This window comes from Schistocerca americana, chromosome 1 (assembly GCF_021461395.2).
Source record: "Schistocerca americana isolate TAMUIC-IGC-003095 chromosome 1, iqSchAmer2.1, whole genome shotgun sequence".
Classification (NCBI taxonomy): Eukaryota; Metazoa; Arthropoda; class Insecta; order Orthoptera; family Acrididae; genus Schistocerca; species Schistocerca americana.
The window spans coordinates 930,317,821-930,341,839 of NC_060119.1; the positions used below are offsets into that span (position 1 = coordinate 930,317,821).

Here is a 24,019-nt window from a genome sequence, read left to right on the forward strand (position 1 = left end):
ACCACTTTGAGCTTTCACATTAACTAACAGTTGTTTTGACCTTCCCCCTAAGGTCGGCATCCCATCTCATGGGGGTGTTATGGTGTTCATACAGGATGACCTTCATAGTCAACTTATCTCTCTGACTACCCGTCTTAAAGCTGTTGCTGTTTACCTTTTCCTTCCCCACCTGACTTTCTCCCTCTGTATCATTCATGTACCTCCGTCCTTTGATGTCACCAGGGCAGACTTCCTTCACCTTATTGGGCAGCTACTTCCCCCATTTTTGCTGCTCGATGACTTTAATGCGCATCATCCCCTTTGGGATTCTCCCAAGACCTGTCAGAGAGGTGCCCTCTTGGCTGACCTTCTTAACAAACTCAACCAACCTCTTCTGCCTTAACCTTGGAGCACCCACTTTCCTTTCTGACTCCTCGCACACCTATTCCCATTTGGACCTATCCTGTTGCACCACCCAGCTTACCCATCGTCTTGAGTGGTCCGTTCTTTCTGACGCCTACTCGAACGATCATTTCCCGTGTGCTCTCTGTCCGCTGACTCCTACCCCATCCACATGCATGCCCAAATGGGGGCTTACTAAGGCTGACTGGCAGCTTTACTCCTCCGTGGTAACCTTCGCAGAGCAAGATTTCCTCAGTTGTGATGGATGACCAGGTGGACTATCTCACCAACATTATCCTTACTTCTGCAGAATGTTCCATCCCCTGCACTTCTTCTTTACCACATCGTGTCCCAGTCCCTTGGTGGACTGAGTCGTGCCACAACACAATTCGAGCACGGAGATGTGATCTCCGCATTTTTAACCGCCACCTTACGCTGGAAAACTGCTTTCATTATAAATAGATGCATGCAAAGTGTAGTAGAGTTCTTCGGGATAGCAAAAGAACTAGTTGAATTTCATTCGCTAGTTCTTTTAACAGTTCCACACCTTGCTCTTTCGTATGGGCCAACCTCCGATGGCTCTCTGGAACCAAGATCCATTCCCCCATTTCCGGCCTGGCAGTAGGTGCCGATGTCATTGTGGATCCTGTTGCTATCTCCAACACCTTGGGCCACCATTTTGCGGAAGTTTCGAGCTCTTCCTACTATCACTGTGCCTTCATCCATCGGAAATGAGTGGAGGCAGCTCGAGCGATAACATTCTCTTCTCCGAATCATGAGTGCCACATTGCTGCCTCCACTATGAGGGAGCTAGATCATGCTCTCAGTTCACCCCAGTACTCCGCCCCAGGGCCAGACGCTATTCGCATTCAGATGTTGCAGCACCTCTCTCTAACAGGCAAGCACTTTCTGCTTAACACATACAACCGCATCTGGGCTGAGGGCATTTTTCCAGGACTCTGGCGTGAAGCCACCGTCATACCCATATGTAAGCCCAGTAAGGACAAAAACCTTTCTAGCTACTGCCCCATCTCTCATACCAGCTGTGTTTGCAAGGGGATGGAACATATGACTCAGGCCCATCTGATGTGGTGGCTCGAGTTGTGCCATTTACTCGCGAATGCACAGTGTGGATTTCGAGTGCGGCATTCTGCAGTTGACCACCTCGTTACTTTGTCCACCCATGTCATGAATGGTTTTCTGCAGAAATCCCAGACTGTGTCCATGTTTTTCGATTTGGAGAGGGCCTACGACACCTGCTGGAGAACTGGTGTCCTCCGTACTCTTTACACTTGGGGCTTTCATGGGCGCCTGCCCTATTTTCTTCAGGCATCTTTACAAGACCGAGATTTCAAAGGGCATGTGGGTTCTGAATTGTCGGACACCTTTATTCAGGAAAATGGTGTGCCTCAGGGTTCCGTCCTGAGTGTCATCCTCTTTGCTATCACCGTTAACCCTATAATGGCCTGTCTCCTGCTGGGCGTCTCCGGCTCCCTTTTTGTTGATGATTTTGCAGTCTATTGCAGTTCTCCACAGACCTATCTCACTGAGCGGCGTCTTCAGCACTGTCTTGATCGTCTTCACTCCTGGAGCATTGCCAGTGGCTTTCGCCTTTCCACTGACAAAACCGTCTGTATGAATTTCTGGCAGTGCAAATGGTTTCTCCCACCATCTCTACATAATCCTGGGGCTCATGCTCAATAGGAAACTTTCTTGGTCCTCCCATGTCTCTTACCTGGCAGCCCACTGTACGAAGTCCCTCCATGTCCTACGTGTCCTCAATGGTACTTCTTAGGGTGCCGATCAAACCACCCTCCTCCATTTGTACTGGTCCCTTGTCCATTTGAAACTCGACTATGGGTGCTTTGTTTATGCATCTGCATGCTCATCCCTCGTATGCCATCTCAGCACTATCCACCATTGTGGCATCCGTTTGGCCACTGGCGCCTTTTCACTAGCCCGGTTGAGTGTCTGTATGCTGAAGCTGCTGAACTACCACTGTCCTACCACTGAAACTTTCTCCTCAGCAGGTACACATGCCGTTTGTCTGCCATGTGTGGCCACCCCTCCTATGCTGCCTCCTTTGATGATTCCTTATATTGTCAGTACGGGGCTCGTCCCTCTTCTCTGTTTCCTCCTGGAGTCTGCTTTCACGACTTTCTATGGTGGCCTCACTTCTCACTACCTGCAACTTTCGCAGTGGGTGTGTACCCTTCACCACCTTGGCTTCGTGAAGCGGCCCATGTTGACCTTGGCCTTCATTCGCTTCATAAGGGCTCTACTCCAGCTTCAGTCTATCGCCTTCAGTTTCATGACCTTTGCATGGAACTTTGTGATAGTACCTTTGTATACACTGATGGCTCTGGGACTGACCATGGGGTCGGGTGTGCTTTTTCATTGGCACCCGTGTCATTCAATATTGGCTTCTGGCACACTCCTCGGTATTTACCGCCGAGCTTTTCACCTTGTATCAGGCCACGGAGTACTTCCGGTGACACAGCCTTCCCAATTGTGTCCTCTGCTCAGACTCACTCAGCGCACTCCAAAGTCTTTGTGTGCTGTACACTGCTCATCCCTTAGTGCATTGGGTCCAGGAAAACTGTCACTTGCTCACTCTTGGTGGAGCCAATCATGTTTCTGTGGGTCCCTGGTCATGTCAGTCTGCTAGGATTTGAGGCTGCTGATGCTGCTGCCAAGGCTGCAGTCCTTGTATCTCAACCCGCGAGTACCTCTATTCCCTCCAGTGATCTCTGCGTTGGCATCTGTCAGGAGGTGGTGTCCCTTTGGCATTGTCAATGGTCCTCCCTTCATGGGAATAAGCTTCAGCTTATTAAGCCTCTCCCGGCACCTTGGATGACCTCCTCTTGTCCCTTCCTCCGGGAGGAGATTATTTTAACTCGGCTTCGTATTGGACACTGCCTTTTCAGCCATTGTCATTTACTCAGTGGCGCTGCCCCACCACTTTGTATGCATTGTGCCCAAATTTTAACTGTCTGCCACTTCCTGCTGGAATGCCCCTTTTTTTAACAATTTACGTTTCAGCTTAGGTTTGCCATCTGATTTATCAGCCGGTTTAGCAAATGATGCACGAGCTGTCTACCGCATTTCTCTGTGTTTTGTGTTTGTGTTCACGTGCACACACACACACACACACACACACACACACACACACACACACACACACACACATACACACATTGTGTGTTCCTGTTGCACTTAAAGGCACAATGCATTTTGCCCAAAGACTGAAAAAAGACAATAAACCCACTTTGCCATTAAGATACTTTTTGTTTCAGTAATGCAGTGTTGGAATATTCGTATGATTACTGTCAACAGTTACACCAGAAACTTAAAAAAGTAATGTTATTGGAAAATGATTTTGCTCTTTATTAAAGTGATTTCCTCATATATGCTTATGATAATAGCAAAGATACACTGTGGCATAACAGCTGTGTTTCACATGATAATTTCTGTCAATTGAGCCACTGGTGGTGTTATCTTATTTACAATGGATTTAAATTAAGGGAGAAAAACTAGTAGGTACTTTATTCATGGAAGAAATTGTTTGGGATTTTTTTTAAAAATAATGTGGGCAAAGGTCAGCTGACTCTGCGTAGATAAATATTCTTAATTTTGGCTCTCAGAGTACTATCTCTGTGGAGGGAGGGGTGGAGGGGGGAGAGAGAGGAGGCGATGTACGTGTGCAAGTGCACTCAATAGTTGATGGAAAAAAAAAATTACGTGTTAAGTAAATTTGTTAGAAACAGGCTCTGTTGAACTCTGGGGTGCTATAGCCTATTGTGCACCAAAACGACTTTACATGTTAAGTAAATTTGTTTGTTTCAGGCTCTGTTGAACTCTTGGGTGCTATGGCCTATTGTGCACCAAAACAACTTTCATCTTGTCTGCCCAGCATTGTCCCAAAACTGATAGAAGTATTGAGTGATTCCCATGTAAAAGTGCAAAAAGCAGGAGCTCAGGCACTGAAACTTATTGGTTCAGTCATCCGTAATCCAGAAATCCAGAGTAAGTTACAAACTTAAATTATTTTTGTATACTCACTTTTCAAGAAAGAATTAACTTTTAACTATAATCAATAAAATCACACATGAGAATCATACACACTAAATGATTAGAGGACAGAACTGTGTAACTAATAAAATAGTTTGAAGTTTAATTGTCCGTGATAGTAATCTCTCACCACCTATGTTCAATGAGTAGTGGAACTTTCCTTCTCTGGATATTACCGTATTTACTCGAATCTAAGCCGCGCTCAAATCTAAGCCACACCTGAAAAATGAGACTCGAAATCAAGGAAAAAAAAATTCCCCGAATCTAAGCTGCACCTGAAATTTGAGGCTCGAAATTCAAGGGGAGAGAAAAGTTTTAGGCCGCACCTCCAAATCGAAACAAAGTTGGTCCACTGTAATATGAGACACAATTTAGGTCGAATGAATGACGATACAGCTACAGTAGTTTGGTTCGAGTCGTAAGCTTAGCAGTTAAGCTTTACCAGGTAGCCATTGCTATGCTCAGGCGCTCCGTCCGTATTTATACGGGTACCCTTCCTTTTTCACGTGCTTCGTCTGGTTTGAATTGATTGCTTATTTTTCTTTGATCTGATAAGTGTCGTTCTCTTTGTTATAGGTGTTTGAGTCACTCTAAGCTGAAAATGCATTACTGTACTGTGTCATGCATTGTTTGTTGCACTCTGATAATGAGTGTTTACGACCTGTCGCCGCTCGCGGCATGGCTTGTTTTTGTGAGCGCTACCGCTGCTTACAATAAAAAAAAGAGAGGTATCGTCTCATTAGCGAAACAATGGCAAGAGACTGCTATTTGTTGTTACTTGCACTGATGCTTTCTTTGATAATAATCAACAAGCCCCAAATAATAGACTGCGTATGATAGAAGATGTTCTGAACGAGAGTTTAGTGAAAAATTTTCTCCGTTTGAAAATCTTTGCAGACGCCTCATTAGTATGTTACATTCTGCACAGAAATTAGTCATCTTAGATTTAAAAATCTAGTCAATTGCCGTGCTTCATTTCTGACTGTATCACTATTAGGCATAAGAATAATACAAATATAAACATGACATGATATGTATGTTCTTCCGCGTTTGCTGTTGTCTCACTCTAGTTTCGTAGTTTATTAGGCAGACAGGATTTAAATGAGATAGCAACACACATGAAAGAATACATGGCAAAATGTTTATATTCGTATTATTCTTATGGTGAAGAGAATACTGCATGTGATTCACAATTCATAAAAGTTCCTATTACCAACCATGTCTTCTCACAGGTAGGAAAAAATTCAGAATGTAGAGTTGGCCATATTGAGTAACACCCCAAACAGTCTTGCCAGTCGGATTTTCGTAGTACATTGAAATGCTGCTACTTTCGAAGATGAACAATACGGAATTTGTATTTACTTTGTTGGATAATGTATGAAAATGGAGTGGTCGAAACTCGGGACGGAGAAAAAAAGCTCGTCTTCCACTTTTTTTTTTTAATTTATTTACTGACTCAGAGGTTTTGGTGCCAGTATTTATCTTTGTGCCTGCAAAGCATGCCTGTGTAGCGCTACATATATTCAACAGCAGAAGTTAGTTGTGGCGGCACCTACCAACATTTTTCAGAACTTCCGCTTACTTTGCACTCGATTCTAAGCTGCAGGCGGTTTTTTGGATTACAAAACCCGGAAAAAAAGTGCGGCTTAGATTCGAGTAAATATGGTAGTATTGCATGCCAAATAAAGCAGTCGTTATTGGTTGCTCCTTGTATTCAATATTATGATGATTCATTTCTTCATTTCATGGGATATAAAAAGTGTGTGTGTGTGTGTGTGTGTGTGTGTGTGTGTGTGTGTGTGTGTGTGTGTGTGTGTGGGTTGGTGGGTTGGTGTGCGCGTGCGGGCAGAAATCATGAAGAAATAGAATTACAGCAGCTATAAAATTTTTAATAATAATAATAATAATTCATCTCTCCACTGTGTAGGTGTGCTGTATAGAGCAACTAACGAACTTAAGTCTCTGTATACAGAGCCAATAAGAAATTTAGACTTGAGAATATGTACTTTTGTCTTTTCTGATCTGGCAAAAGAAATAAAAATTTTACTGTATGTTCATCAATGACCGTGTATCTCAGTGGCAACAAAAGTCGCCAGTTTCTCCTAGTCCTCAAGATTCTCACTCTTCCCTTCAATTGATTTGGGGGAGAAAATGTAGTTGTAAGAGTTTTGGTCTTAAAACATAACACTGAAAAGTCTATGTACAACATTTCTTTCTTATCTGTTTTCTATGAATTATTGTAGTGACTCCTTCCATGACCAATTAACATTATCTGAACCTGATCAATTAAGTTAATTATATGTATTCATTCAGCATTCATACAACTGGCCTGCTTTCATTAATGTTCAATGTCAGAAAAACCTGATGTCACCACAATACTTTTTATTACAATTCTTCATTATGACAACATGCATGTAATGCTGGTGCTGTCTGTTGAGCTTTGTTGTTTCGTTGCAACTGGTGTATTCTTAGTTGCTTTAGATGTGTGCAAGTTGTAAGCAGCAATAATGTAATAAAGCGTTTCAGTATCCACTTAGTCTTTTTCCATGTTTCGAAACCCCAATGTTGCCATTATATGACATGCTGTGCAGGGCCTAAGCACTTCTACAGATATGGGTCTCACAAACACAACCCAGAGAAGTTTTCACTCACTTCATGATGTTTCCAGCTCACAGTTCGCTTGTATATCATTTCAGCACCTGCATTTGGCACTGAGTGCTAATGTGGAGAGAGTACATCTAAAAAACAATTAATCCTTGATCTAATTCAAACCCACTGAGCTATACTCCAAAAATGAGCACTAATACATCCAACTGCTCTTTTATAATATTTCACAGAACTAACTATTGGTTTTTAAAACAATGTACTGGGCAAATTGGAGCTCCACTGATATAAACTTCCAGACATTTTTCAGGATACCTTCTGAGTATTCTGGTATAAGGGACCCTTCACCTCAGCAGCTTATCACAGAGTAATAATATAATTATGATTTATTCTGTTTGTTACCACGATTGCTCTTGTTTTTGTGAAAATATCTTCACAGGAGTGAAAAAGCCTGTAATAAGCAATCACCAAAATGTACAACACAAAACACAGAGTAATGCAACAACACACTATTGTAAAAGTGCTGTGATGTGTTTGCCATCAGTTTGGGAACAGCTCAGTGTAGCATCATTGTGCAACTTGTCCATTGCATTCAGTGAACCCGTACATGAGGCGCGTATCGGCCAACTCTTCATCAGTAAACCTGTGCGTAGTACTGCTAACACAGAACTAAAACTGTCAGAAAACAAAACCCTTGGTCGTACCATGCAGTACTGAATGCAGACTTAAGGATGAGTTAAAAAAGTGCGTTACTGTTGTTAGCAGCAGATACAGTGTGTTAATGGAAGCAAGACACACATTGCATACTGTCAACAATTGCAATGTTGTGCACTATTTTCAATATAACACAGATACAAAGCTAATTGGTGCAAGAAACTGATCTAAATGCAGTAACTCTATAATGAACAGCCAAAGACCATTGGTCCCTTATACCTAAGTACCCAGAAAGTATTCTTGAACTATTCCTGAAATTTTGTCGGTGAAGTTCTGGTTCATCCTGTACAATACAATAACCTTCACTATGAAAAGCACATTCTAAGGTACAGTAATAACGTGAGCATTAAGTAACGTATGGTCACTGTTACGAAAACATGCACTTTCTCGGTTAAGGGATTCATTTAATTACAAATGATACCTTCTTTGAATCATAGAACCATTTCTGAATGCGTGGTCAACCCGGATTAACAACAATGATCGAAACTATAGGGCAGACGTACTATGTTCCTATCACATACCTGCATACTGTTCAGTACTACTGTCATTTACTACATAAACAACTGCCTCCTGAAAACTGCAAAAAGAATGGCCACCAGTATGTAAGTGATCCTAGTGCATATTCATAAAGGTAAACAAAACAAAGAGGAATATTGACAGTGTGCTTACATTGTGTTTGGTATAAGACGATGTTCACATTGTACGCTAAGGCGGCATATCAGACCATTTGTTATGCACTGCAGTATGTATCCACCCTTCGACCAGCAAAGCTGATGACATTCAGTATATTTAATATTTCGAATATGAGCCAGCAGTTCACACATGACGGCAGAGGGTGTACTTGCACTTTGAAACTAAGATAGTCGCATGTCACCTATTTATTTTTATCAAATATTGACTAATCTTAAGCCACTGTAGTCATTTTGTCAAGAATACCTGAGCAACTTTAAGAAAGTCTCTTTTCTTTTTTCTTTTTGTAAAAATATATACATTGAAAGAAAAAAACAGCATCAGCAAACCACATGGAACTATCTGAGGATTTTTTGCCCATATCGCAAGGTGAGGAATATTGGTTTGAGAGATAATCATTTGCTTGGTCGTGAATGACAGATTTGCAAGTGTCGCATCACGAAGAAAAAAAGAAGACTTGTTGTTGTTGTTGTTGTTGTTGTTGTTTTCAGTCCTGTGACTGGTTTGATGCAACTCTCCATGCTACCCTATCCTGTGCAAGTTTCTTCATCTCCCAGTACCTACTGCAACCCACATCCTTCTGAATCTGCTTAGTGTAGTCATCTCTTGGTCTCCCTCTATGATTTTTACCCTCCACGCTGCCCTCCAATGCTAAATTTGTGATCCCTTGATGTCTCAGAACATGTCGTACCAACCGGTCCCTTCTTATAGTCAAGTTGTGTCACAGACTCCTCTTCTCCCCAATTCTATTCAATACTTCCTCATTAGTTATGTGATCTACCCATCTAATCTTCAGCATTCTTCTGTAGCACCACATTTCGAAAGCTTCTATTCTCTTCCTGTCCAAACTATTTATCGTCCATGTTTGACTTCCATACATGGCTACACTCCATACAAATACTTTCAGAAACGACTTCCTGACACTTAAATCTATACTCGATGTTAACAAATTTCTCTTCTTCAGAAACGCTTTCCTTGCCATTGCCAGTCTACATTTTATATCTTCTCTACTTCGACCATCATCAGTTATTTTACTCCCCAAATAGCAAAACTCCTTTACTACTTTAAGTGTCTCATTTCCTACCGTATTTAAGCCGCACTCGAATCTAAGCCGCACCTGAAAAATGAGACTCGAAATCGAGGAAAAAAATTTTTCCGAATCTAAGCCGCACCTGAAATCTGAGACTCGAAATTCAAGGGGAGAGAAAAGTTTTAGGCCGCACTTCCAAATCGAAACAAACTTGGTCCATTGTAATATGAGACACAATTTAGGTTGAATGAATGACGATACAGCTGTAGTAGTTTGGTTTGAGTCGTAAGCTTAGCAGTTAAGCTTTACCAGGTAGCCATTGCTATGTGTCAGGCGCTCCGTCCGTATTTGTACGGGTACCCTTCCTTTTTCACGTGCTTCGTCTGGTTTGAATTGATAGCTTATTTTTCTTTGATCTGACAAGTGCAGTTCTCTTTGTTATAGGTGTTTACGTCACTCAAAGCTGAAAATGCATTACTGTACTGTGTCATGCATTGTTTGTCGCATTCTGAAAATGAGGGTTTATGGCCTGTCGCCGCTCGCGGCATGGCTTGCTTTTGTGCACGCTACCGCCGCTTACAATTAAAAAGAAACAAAGAGAGGAATCGTCTCATTAGCGAAACAATGGCATGAGACTGCTATTCGTTGCTACTTACACTGCTGCTTTCTTTGATAATGATCAACAAGAATCAAATAATAGACTGCGTATGATAGAACATGTTCTGAACGAGAATTTAGCGAAAAATTTTTCCGTTTGAAAATCTTTGCAGACGCCTCTTTAGTACATTACATTGTGCACAGAAATTAGAGTCATCTTAGATTTAAAAATCTAGTCAATTGCCGTGCTTCATTTCTGGCTGTATCCCTATTAGGCATAAGAATAATACGAATATAAACATGACATGGTATGTATATTCTTCCGCGTCTGCTGCTGTCTCACTCTAGTTTCGTAGTTTATTAAGCGGACAGGATTTAAATGAGATAGCAGCAAACACGAAAGAATACATGGCAAAATGTTTATATTCGTATTATTCTTATGGTGAAGAGAATACTGCATGTGATTCACAATTCATAAAAGTTCCCATTAGCAACCATTTCTTCTCACAGTTAGGAAAAATTTCAGAAAGCAGAGTTGGCCATATTGACAAATATCCCAAACAGTCTTGCCAGTCGGATTTTCGTAGTACATTGAAATGCTGCTACATTCGAAGAGGAACAATACGGAATTTGTATTTACTTCGTTGGATAATGTATGAAAATGCAGTGGTCGAAACTCGGGGCGGAGAAAAAAAAGCTAGTCTTCCACCTTTTTTTAATTTATTTACTGACGCAGAGGTTTTGGTGCCAGTATTTGTCTTTGTGCCTGCAAAGCATGCCTGCGTAGCGCTACATATATTCGACAACAAAAGTTAGTTGTGGCGGCACCTACCAACGTTTTTCAGAACTTCCGCTTACTTTGCACTCGATTCTAAGCCGCAGGCGGTTTTTTGGACTAAAAAAAACCGGAAAAAAAGTGCGGCTTAGAGTCGAGTAAATACGGTAATCTAATTCCCTCAGCATCGCCCGACTTAATTCGACTACATTCCATTATCCTTGTTTTGCTTTTGTTAATGTTCATCTTATATCCTCCTTTCAAGACACTGTCCATTCCATTCAACTGCTCTTCCAAGTCCTTTGCTGTCTCTGACAGAATGACAATGTCATCGGCGAACCTCAAAGTTTTTATTTCTTATCCATGGATTTTAACACCTATTCTGAATTTTTCTTTTGTTTCCTTTACTGCTTGCTCAATATACAGATTGAAAACATTGGGGAGAGGCTACAACCCTGTCTCACCCCCTTCCCAACCACTGCTTCCCTTTCAAGCCCCTCGACTGTTATAACTGCCATCTGGTTTCTGTACAAATTGTAAATAGATGAAGAAGGCTAGTGGGAATTAAAAACATCTGCAACTGGAAAAGGACAAATAAAGGCTAAATTGCAACTTTTTTAATCACATAGAGACATTGAGTCGCAGATGGGCGTAGTGAAGAGACCGCTGAGCATGCAAGCTTTCAGACAAGAAAGTCCTTCTCTGGAAAATAAAAAGAAAAAGAAAAAGAAAAAGAAACACACACACACACACACACACACACACACACACACACACAGCCACAGCCTCTGGTCACTTTGGCCCTACCACACTCAAGCGACTGTGGCTGGAGACAGTAGGTGTGTGTGTGTGTGTGTGTGTGTGTGTGTGTGTGTGTGTGTGTGTGTGTGTGTGTGTGTGTGTGTGTGTGAACTTAGTATTATTTGAAAGGATACATGAAGATGGCTCACAACCTGAGAACTCTTTACTTCCTGATGGGTCCTGAGTTCAATAAATTGTCAGCAGTGAATTAGTTGCCAGTTAGTAATTTTATGGTAATCTGTAACTTGCCCGATGGACTTCTTATCATGTTCATATATTTATGGCATCCACATAATCTGTTTCTTCTGTGCTTCAGAAGCTGACAAGATACTGCACTATAAAGCAATGCTATGAAGATACAAACTTATTCTGCGAGACTGCACAGTCTGGATGGTTAAGATCAATGTGGTAGCTGCAGTGACAGTGTCGGAAGCTGTACGACAACCAAGAGTCCAACACTAGGTCTACATCAGTTATAGTAACTTGTTTTGCCTTACAAGCATTCCAAGAATTCATTAAATGTTTATATAGTTCAAGAGATGAATCATAAACACAAATAAAAATGAAAAAAATGAGACTCCAGAAATAATGACAGGTTAAACAATTAAAGGCATTTGATGTTTGAAGGAAGTTAAAGTACTGGCAGACAGGGCTGCTTAGAACCAGCACTGCGTCTGGGGCAGGAGATGTGATTGAGCCCCATCTCCAAATATGGCAATCCAGTTTCATTGTTATTTTAAAGGAGGTTTGATTTAAATATAACATAATGCTGGTAATATTGCAAATACACATAAAATACTCTGTGGGATGAAATATAGTATAAACATGACTTCTTGTTAAACAGTAAATATACAACTACAAGTGCAATTTGTCCTGTGGTACCATATGTTGCACAAATATTGCAGATGAAATTAGAGGAAACTAACAATTGTTTATGGTGGAATAGGCTGGATCAGAGCACACATGAGGATATCCATGTGTAACGTTGAGCCAATATTAAGAGATATAAGTTGGGTTGCATATTGGATGCACTGCTGTTCTTTATTATGGAGGCTATAAACATTCAAGGAAATTATACATACTGTGACATGTCATTACATTGTATTTAGAAAGCAGACTCGCTGTGACGGTTCGCCTTCTTTACTTCTTCCTTGATTGTCTTCGGTGTTGATGTATTTCATTGCTACGCTGGCTTAAAAGTGGAGTTTGTATATCTGACACTGACTACTATAAATAATGTAGCCAACAGGTGCACAGTTGTGTTTCACAGTACTTTAGTTTCACTGTTCACAACCCCCCAGTAATACATAGTTATATGGCCAGTGCACTGTTGTTTAACTTTCGATAAGCCTCATTAATATTTTGCAGACAGATCTCCACATACTGCTACAATAGTTTACAATTTAACATCTACAAGCAGTAAAAACCTAACCACAAAGCTCACAGTACTTGAAGAATAGAAAGGTACGAATGGAGCAGACACTGTCATTGTTTTAACACCTGACCTAATTGTGTTACACTTATTCACTGATGCCTTGTTGTTGATTTAAGCAATACAGGTTCCTCGTCTGAAACTTGGCCATGTACTGTCTGTTTCGGGACCAAAAATTGGGCCCTTATTTATCCTCACAGTAATAGATACTGAAACTACACATTGTTCGAAGTTAAATTTACAGAAATTTCAATTAAAACTGAACTCATTAAATTAACTGAATACATCAAAAAATTGGTTCTTTTTAATAGTTTCTTCTACTACAAGGTTTAAGCCAAATTATTTGTTTAAATTATGAAATCAGCATATATAGTTATGCAATCAATACTTTTCACAAAACTGTTAATTACTTTGGAATTAATGAAGGGCTGGCTTTGCTAACATGTGTTCAAATAGAGCCAAATAGATCCCTTAAGAGTACTGTTAGTTGTTCCTCCAAATGTTTATAATTACTAAAGAATTTATATTTGTTTATAAGTCAACAATAGAATTTAAGTTATGATACAATCACTGATTTCACCCTATAACAAAAGACACTAACTAAGAATAGTCAAAATAGATTAGAAAATCAATTATGTACATAAAACTAAGCACAATATTAGATCTGGTGTTATATTCTTTAAAACTGAGGGCCAACCTTTCACTATTATGAAAATGCAGATTGTACTCGCTTATGTTAATGGTAATTAGGCAGAAGTGAAAAAATGAATTTTTAAGGAGGCAGATGGCTAAACAAGACTGGAAGTAAAAATATCCAAGCTTACTTCGTCACAACCTCCATTGAAACTGTGCGAAGTATTCCGATGCTGAGCAGAAAGTTTATGTACAGGTTTATCAGAATAACTGTTCCTAATTTTCTAATGTCATAGATGACATTAACATAAAAATTTCTTTTCAGTAATACAGTATCTGTAAATGCGTCTTTTTCTATACAAAAACCAGTACTCATCATTTTTGTTTAAGCTGTTATTTTTACCATGGAAACAACAAACTACCAATGTTAGTTTTTTTATTATAAGTCACAGAGTATCTTCAGTTACATTTGTTTACTTTGATTTGGGTGTTAAAGTACATAACATTGTTTGTTTTCATGAAAGGTAGGCTTCTTAATTACAGAAATGACACTGAAAGTTGAAATTTCAGCATTCAGATTTCTGATTTCCACTCACATTTTCAATCAGAATTAGAATATGTTGTGGTAGCTACAAATTTAAATAATATTTATAAATATATTTGCAGTTTTCATTATAATGAAATATTATTATTTCTTGGAGAGAAAACTGTTTGTAGCACACTTGTGTGAAGTTCCAGTGGTAAGATCGTACTCTAAATTTCATACTTATTTTTCAGTGACTTCCTTCCAACACATTTATTATAAAATACAGTTTCTTTCTTCCCTGTATTAGCTCAAAACAACACATTTCTGGACATTGCATTATTAAGAGAAATATTTAATTTTGTGCCGGAAAACTGACAGATTATTATCATCCATCTTATAGAATGTTCTATTAAAATCAAAATCATTTGGAATGTAGTAGAACAAAGGATATATATAAACCTTGTCTTCTGTTTCACACTGCAGCTTTGAAAGAACAAACATGTCAATCGGATGAACCAAGAACGAGTGTCCAAAGATAAAACAAAGGAAAATTCTGGGTAGAATAAAGAATATTATGAAAAGGATAGTTGCTGCTCACTATATAGTTGAGATGGAGGGTCGCAGGTAGACACAACAAAAGGATTGTCAGACAAAGCTTTCGGCCAAACAGGCCTTCATCAGCGCGCGCACACACACACACACACACACACACACACACACACACACACACACACACACACACACACACGGCCATAGTCTCTGGCTGGCAAGGCAGAGACTGTGATCATGGATTTGTGTGTGTGTGTGTGTGTGTGTGTGTGTGTGTGTGTGTGTGTGTGTGTTCGGACGAAGGCCTGTTTGGCCTAAAGCTTTGTCTGATATTCTTTCTGTTGTGTCTATATGCAACTCAGCATCTCAACTGTATGGTGAGTCACAGCTCTCCTTTTCATAATATCGCGATAGGCACAATAAAAAGATTCACACAATCATTGTTTTCGGCCATTAAGGCCTTTGTCAGCAGTACACACACACACACACACACACACACACACACACACACACACACACACACACACACACACACTCACGCAAGCGCAACTAGCATAGCACACACGTCTGAGACTACAGACGCGCTTGGGTGAGTATGTGTGTCTACTGCTGACAAAGGTCTTAATGGCCGAAAGCTATGATTGTTAGCAACTTTCCTTCTCTCGTATTGTTACATTCCATCCTGGATTTTCCATTGTTTGACTTTTCATAACATTGGTGTACAAAGGTTACATATTCGAGTTCTGTTCAAAGAATTCCGGAACATTCGTAATTTTGTGCCAATGGTGTTTTGGAGGGAAATGCGGTTGTCATACCTGCACATACCTGTGGGTAATGTGTAACTGTCGGAAGTTTCATTGTTGCTTGTTGTTAGTTATTGTTCAGTGCTGTATTGAGCAGAATGTTGTCACACAGTTTGCAAATTTCGATATGGCAGGGCAACACATCTGCATTAAATTTTGTGTGAAACTCAAAAAAACCTTCAGACACACATCAGATGATGCAGGAAACCTGTGATGATGAGGCTCAAGCTGTGCTCGATGTAACAAATGGTTCATGCTGTTTAAAAATGGTTGGACAGAAGTTAAAGATGGCTTTTGTACAGGACTGTCTTCAATGTATACAGACGATGCTCATGTCGAGAACGTCAATGGAATTGTGCGTGCCAGTCGAAGCCTGAATGTTTGAGATAATGCAGAAGAATGTAACGTTTCAGTTGGATCAGATCATGAAGTTCTGACACAGCATCTTGGAATGCATTCGGTAGCTGCCAAGTTTGCCCCACAGCTCATGAGTCAAGACCAGAAAGACCCCCAACTTGCAGTCTCTGAAGAACTTTTGGATCACACAGATGAGAATGAGATGTTCCTTAAGAGAATCATAACTGGTGATGAGATGTAGGTCTGCATTTATGATTTTGAAACCAAGGATCAGTCTTCACAATGAATTTGGAATGGTTCTCCAAGACCAAAAACAACTCATCAGGTCAGGACAAATGTCAAAGCCATGCTGACAGTTTTCTTTGACTTTGAAGGATTAGTTCATCATGAATTCATGCCACAGGGACAAACTTAATCGATGGTACTATCCAGACGTATTGGAATGCCTGCGAGAACATGTAAGAAGGAAACAGCCTGAAATGTGGTGAGCCAATTCGTGGCACTCGCATAATGAAAATGCCCCTGCACTTTCACCCCTGTTGGGTCGTGACTAATGCACAAAAAACGAAATCACTGTGCTGCCCCATCCTCCGTATTCTCCAGACCTGGCCGCTGTGGACTTTTAATTTCCGAAAGGGCAAAGATGGACAATGATAGACTAGATAAAAGAAAATTTGCAGATGCTGCTTTGTGCAATCCAGCAAGAGGCGTACCAAGACTTCTTCCAGAAGTGGAAACATTGTTGGGACCGGTGTATCAATTGTGAAGGAGTGTATTTTGTAGACCTTGCACAATAAGTAAAAGGTAATCATTGAAAAATTTTGTGGACAAAGTTCCAGAATTTTTTGAAAAGACTTTCACTTTCCTTTACACCCACAAGTTGCTCCCCTTTGTCAGGTTGGAGCTCACTGGTATCAAATTCCAATCCCAATTTTCTTGCTGCCTCTCCCTCTCAGCTGTCGGCCTCCCTCCCATCCATTTGGTTTCTCTTATTCACACCAGTAAACACAAATCTCATTCAAGTTGGGCTGCAATGTGTGGTAAATATAAGAGATTGTAGTACAACATGTAATTTAAAAATAATCATATTATTTAACTAAATTTTTCTTCAGAATTTTTTGAGAATTATTGCTCCGTGGTAAGACATTTAGAGAGAGACTATGGAGGACTGGGTTCATTCTCTGTCCAGCCATCCAGATGTATGGTTTCTGTAATATCACTAAATTACTTACGGCAACTGTCTTTAAGGCATCACTATTGCCTTCAACGTCTTTCTGCAATCTGACCTTGTGCTCCATATCTAATGACCTCCTTGTTATAATAGAGATGTTTTTTCTTGACTCTAGAAATGGATGTGGTTTAGTCTGATAGTTGTTAAAATGTTTTTACAGTCCAAAATTGAGAAAGTAACATTCTCCCTGCCCAATTTTGGAGATGGCTTGATCTCACCCAGCTGTGCAGAATCACTTCTCCTGGATCACCGCCTGCTGTAAAAACAGCCTAACTTGTAAGATTAAAAACTGTATTTATTAACAAAATGTTTAATTATTTACCTCCAGTTATGAACTCTTGTCTCATTTATGTCCTCCACAGCCCATACAAAACATAGGACTTCACCCCTAAATTGACACTTGCTTTGATTAAATTTCATGTGTATTGTTTCCTTTCAACGTGTGAATTAAATTGTTATTAACTATAGTAATGGATTCGGAGACTTCAGATTCAGCTATTTAATGTGAGTTATTAGTGGTAATATGTACAACACAAATTCATCATAGCTGCTGGTGCTCTGAAATGTATGGGTATCACATCCTTTTATGCAATGTCAGTGAAACATGTCTATAACATCTCTCTTTTGTTGTGTTTGAACTTTTTTACTGCTCTGTATAACAATAATACTATATCTTGAAGTCTTGTTGTTAGATTATTGCTTTATTTTGTTTAATCTTGTACTTTTCAAGGACAACACTGTCTTCCAAAGATTGTAAGTCAGTTTCCACTTATACATCACATAATTGCGAGATGAACATACCTTAATCTTTTGTTGCTTTTTTCGTTTCCTGTGCTAAGTTATATATTTAGTCTTTTGTATTTACATGATGGTTTCTTTCTTTTTAAGCAATTGTCCCAGTTTTACTGGAGGCTCTACAGGATCCATCAAATAAGACCGCCACATGCTTACAGACTCTTCTTGACACGCAGTTTGTTCACTTCATTGATGCTCCGTCGTTGGCACTCATTATGCCAGTTGTGCAAAGAGCATTTATGGACAGATCTACGGAGACACGTAAAATGGCTGCTCAGATAATAGGAAATATGTATTCCTTGACAGATCAGAAAGATTTAACACCATATCTCCCAACTATCATCCCAGGACTGAAAACATCATTACTGGATCCCGTACCAGAGGTGCGTAAATTTGTATATACACTTTGTATGTGTTACTGTGATTATACATAAATAAATTTTCATTGCTCTTTTTTAATGGTACATACATCACAGAGAAATATGAGGATTGGATAAAAAGTAGAAGCACCAATGCTGTAAAATGAAGGACGTGCATGAAATGACATGTATACTGTCTGTATCTGATTGTACGAGGTCAGTTGAAGTAGTAGAGTTAGTGGTGATGGTTGTGTGGGAGGCACTTTCAGTGTCTATTGTCTGGAATTGCAAGAGGCCAGTTCAAGTGCCCAAACAGTTTTAGGAAAACTGAGCAATGTGCGTAGATCAAGATTGAAGTGGCACATGGTCAATTTGCACAACAATGGTTTCAGTGACTGCATGAGGCTTTTGGCTTTTGGTGATGCAGGATTGCCATATTGTATGGTGGCAGAATGGGTGAGAGTGTTTCAGGACGGCAGGAATGTAATTTAACATTGGCCTCGTTCTGTACGCCCCCCCCCCCCCCCCCCCCCCCACAAACGTCATGACAGTTGAGCTCGTTGAATCCCTGCTGCACCTGAGTTAACCACAGAGATAGTCATGTGCCACAAAGTGCTCCATATTTTGCACAATGTTCATGGGTTCCACAAAAGTGCAGTGCATTTGGTACCACATGCAATGACCAAGGTACAACAGTGACGTCGTTACACACTTAAACTCAGATTGTTGTTGTTCGGAGTGACTATAACATTCAAATCATATTTACAGTCAATAGTCTCACAAGATCTCTCTTATTTTTATGTAATTAAAGCTTAAAAATCATTAAATATAAAGTTTTAGTCACATGATCGAAAACAGTCTGTTATTGGCTGAAGCTCTGGTGATGTCACAGACTAGGAGTAAGACGAAGCTACACGTGTGTTGCAGGAATGTTAGCCAAAGTTATTAGGTTTTTCCGTACTTTTTCTTCAAATAGTTTAGCTATTTAGTGATGGAAAACACATTTACAGCAAGGAAATTTGTGAACACTGATAGTGGAAACCTTGTGAAAATGGGAAGTTTTATGCTCGACTCATTTAGGGTGGCGATATGTGCAAGGACAGATATTCTTTTTCCTGCTCTCTGCAACATCATTAGTCTTGCTCAAAACTAACTAAGTAATTGTGGAACTTTTGCAAATGGGTCCATATGTGATATCTAGATTGATGACTATCAGTCATGAAATAAGACACAAAGCATAATAAAGTTATCCTTACATCTTAATTTTGATTTCCACTACAAGATACTCACAAGATACAGCACCAAAAGCGCTCACACTGTGGCGCAGTGGGTAGCACTTGTAATTACGGATAAGGGTAACACTGGTTCAAATTGTGCAAGGGTCATAAATTTTTGAAAGTTTTACACGAAATATGAAAACAGCATTAGCAAGAACGCATTGTAGCAGTTGTTTCAGTGGTATGTTGTATTGTATACAGCTCCACATCAATTGTAGTGTGAGAAGTGGGCAGCTGAAGATAAATGCACCTACTTTGCTTACAAACAACTACCGTTTTTGGAATGCATTGCTAGTAATGAAGATATCACCAGATATAAAGCACTGCTCTTCCAACTGAGCTACCAATGATGTGCAATGAAGTGGATGCAGCAATAATTTTTAGGAAGAGTTTAATTTCGTTGTCTGATGCTGTCCTTCTTTGTAACAGTGGGAAAGCGTATCTCAGACATAAATTAATGGTAAACTTCAGAAGGCAAGACATTGTTAATTAAGTAAGGGAACTTGGCCATTGACGTGGTGGCATTTTACCTGTACAACGCGACCAATTTTTTGCACCTTCTCATTATCTGAAACACTCAAAAACAATTTTTCAAGCGTTTTTATGGATGTATTTGTACAGTGTGGTACTACACACCATTTGTAATCAATTTTCTGAAACAAGACATCACTGTGAATTAACTTTGTGACAGTAGGTTCAGCGAGCTTGGCCAGTGACATCACAGGCATCACATGACTCGAATGGAATGTTTTAGCAGGCATTCAAATTATTTGAATTTCATTTCCTTTTATGCAAAAGAATACTGAAATTCAAGAAGGAAAAAAGCATGTTATAAGTATAAAGTTACGTAGTTAACCATTTAAGACTATTTCCATAAAACAATCAAATACACTATTGCTCAACTGCTACCGCAGAGAGAGTGATGACTTTCTTGGAAGGATCATCACTAAGGATGAAACCTGGGATCGCTCATATAAATAACAATTAAAGCAACAATCCAGTGAATGGAAACGCCCTGTTTCTCCTCACCCACAGAAGCAGCCGTGAAACAGCTGGTACAAAAGTAATTGTTATTGTGGCTTATGATATTCTTGGGTTAATCCTGCATCACGTTGTACTGCTGGGACAGGTGTTCATTGCAGCCTACCAATGCAATTTCTTGTGACACCACCTTCGTCCTGCACTGAGAAAGTAAGCAATGGCACCTTCCGGTGCTGCATCCCAAGTTCCTTCTTGACAACGCTACTTCTTGACAACGCTAGATACCATATGGCAAATCTTCGCCCTGTGTGGGAGCTCCTGTGTAGGTGAGGGTGGGAGACACTGTAATATCCACCGTATTCACCTAATATGAGTTCATGTGATTATGACCTGTATGACCTGTTTTCCAAAATGAAGGAACCACTTTGTCACTCATACTATGACTTAAGAGAAGATATCTTCGCCATAGGGTGGTCCTTGCAAGACATAGACAGAGCTGGAAGTGCTGAATGGTGTACGATGCCTTCCAGCTGTGTGGAGGAAGGTAATTGAGATGTGGGGCTATTAAATTGAGGACATGTAATATAGTGAATGTCTGTCAATAAAGCCTGATGTGAATTAAAACAGTGCTGCCACTACTTTCTATCCAGCCCATGTATGTTAGAGTAAACACCATGTGATCAGGAGGAAATCATCCAGGGAAGTACTAATGTTCCAAACATATGACAGAACCTAGATATTCTGTATATACTGTAATTCATATATTCAGTCGTGTTTCTTAACTCTTCATCTTTAATTTCTATGGATAGTAAAAGTTTTTTCACTGTGGAAACTCCACTGTAACTGTGAATTACCAAATTAATGTTATTACATCTGTACTGTAATATCAAACTAACAAGCATAAGCTTGAGGCTAGCTTTATGTTATAATGTGTATGTGGTAGTACATGAACATTACCGGAAGATTAGAACTCTAAATACAACAAGCCCCATTATAAGGAAGACTACAGGGATCAATTTGGGTCAAGTGGGTAGTATGAGGAAGAAGGAAAGCATTGATGAGGAGAAAGAGAGTGAGGGATCAGAGCTAATATATTTCAACGTAATGTACCACCTTCAGTTCATAGATGATATAAGGGATAGAATGAGAAGTACAAGTGGATTGGAAAAGGATGAGAAAATGCAAAGCGGAGAGAATAGTGGAATTCAGGAATGGAAAGAAAGGGGGGGGGGGGGGGGGGGGGGGAGAGAGAGAGAGAGAGAGAGAGAGAAAATAGAGACAAAGCAAAATAAGTGACTGAATAATTATGCTACTAGCCACCAGAAAGTAAAGGGATGGTGGGGAGGTGTTAAGTCAAAGGAGATGGTTGGATGAGAGAAAATAAGTTCTATTCTGCATAGAGTGGGGCAAGTTGGGCTTGGTATGGTGATTCTAGTCTGTCTTTTATAGCAGCAACTCGGGTTTCTTGTATCATGTTGTGGATATTCTTAGCAGTTGCATACTGGATGTCACACCAACATGGGCAATTTATATCCATTCATGTAATTGTCTATTACGGCAGTGGTCATTCCTATATACAGAGTGGATGTAAAAACACTAACAATGCTGACTTCGTGGAATGGCAAACTGGAAATTTTTGAAGAGAGAAACGCGTAGTTGTGTGGGGCCTTGTAAGTATGAGTTCGGATCTTCAAAGCTTCTTTGAATTTTGTTTGCAGTCTTAATTAGTTATGGAACTCATTAGCAGTATAAGATGAACACCTGGACTACACTTGCAGAATACTTTGTGTGTTCATTAGGACAGTAAACTCAATCAGTTTTACAGAATGGAACCTATGTCCAGAAATTCATAGTAAGGATGCTGTGAAGCATCCAAGTTAGAGAACATTTCAGCACTTAACATATTGTCAGGAAACCCAATTAGAATGTATACTTTACAAAGCAGTTCAAAATCTTGGCCTCAAACTTGATTGCAGAGTGGACTTTGGCAGTTTATAGACCAAATTTGGGAATTATAGCTGGAGTATGCGATACTATAAAATAACGTACCACAAGTTGTACTTGTGTGTAGTCCTCTACTAGTTTGCCTGGAATTTATGCAGATGGCAGGGATGTTCATATATCACTCCCCATATGGTAGCATGAGATGTGCTGAACACAAGCACCAATTGGTGAGTCTTGTTGGACAGTTCCTGTTCAAAGAAACATTTGAATCAAGTGTGAACCAGTGATATATGAGGGCTATTCAGAAAGTAGGGAACGTAACACATTGAGGCACTTATCATAGCGGTGAAAAACCTTTGAAAGACCTTCATCGTAAAATTCTGCCGCCTGAGGCTTCAGCCAGTGACTCTCATCGGCCTGGAGTTCCACGTTGTCATCAAAGCCTCGTGTTGTAAGCCAATTCTTCATCTTGGGAAACAAGTGGAAGTCGCTTGGTACAAGATCGTGGCTGTAGGGCAGATGAGGAAAAATTTCCCATTTGAATGAATTATGAAGTTCTTTTGTGCAGTTTGCCATATGAGGTCAGGCGTTGTCACGCAAAAACAAAATTTTGGACGTCGGCTTTGTATTGAACTGCTCTTCTAAGGCTGTGCAAAGTTTGACAGTACTGGGCAGAATTTACGGTTGCTGCACGTTCGAGGAAATCAATAAGAAACTCACCCCTTGCCTACCCAAAACACTGTCGCCACCAAATTCCTTGTTGACATGGTTTGCAAACATTTTCTTGGTTTTTGGGAGTACCTTGGGTGCCCCCACTCCATGGACAGTAATTTTGTCTCACAATTGACATGCTTCACCCAAGTCTTGTCACTGGTTATGATTCGATCCCATAATGAATCGCCATGTTTGTGGCAGGTCTCCAGAAATGTCAATGTTGCCCCCATTTGCTGTTCTTTGTGGTGATCTGTAAGCATTTTGGGACCCATAGTGCACAAAATTTGTGGTAGGCTACCTTTTGAGTGACAATTTCAAACAACAAAGTCCGTGAAACTTATGGAAAAGAAAGAGCAAGGTCCGTTGTTGTGAAGCGACGGTTTTCACTAATTGTTTCATCAACTTTAGTGACAAGATCGACAGTCACAATGCTTGGGCGTCCACTCTTCTCTTCATCATGAACATTGGTTCAGCCATTTTTAAACTGAATGCACCATTCCAGATGGAACATTCACTCATAACGTTGTTTCCATACACTTCACACAGTTTACGATAAATTTCTATAGGTATTTAGGTTTTTTGCCAACAAAAATCATATCATAGACCGCACCTGACAATTGGCGGGATTTTCAATTACAGCGCACATTTCAAATTCGAATATCAAAAGAACCAGATGCGCAGAGACATTCCTGCTATCACGGATGAATGCCGACTGAGCTGCCGAGCACGCACATACCAAAAATATACGCGGTCAG

General features: G+C 40.0%; 1 protein-coding gene across 1 annotated transcript in view; it reads left to right on the plus strand.

Annotated features, from left to right (window-relative positions):
- LOC124615378 (eIF-2-alpha kinase activator GCN1) overlaps nucleotides 1–24,019 on the plus strand; it is a 283,362-nt gene that overhangs the window by 183,136 nt on the left and 76,207 nt on the right. Inside the window, exons 24-25 of the mRNA XM_047143206.1 lie at nucleotides 4,228–4,407; nucleotides 18,083–18,372. Of these exons, the coding sequence (XP_046999162.1) occupies nucleotides 4,228–4,407; nucleotides 18,083–18,372 (470 nt within the window). The remainder of the gene's footprint in view (nucleotides 1–4,227; nucleotides 4,408–18,082; nucleotides 18,373–24,019) is intronic.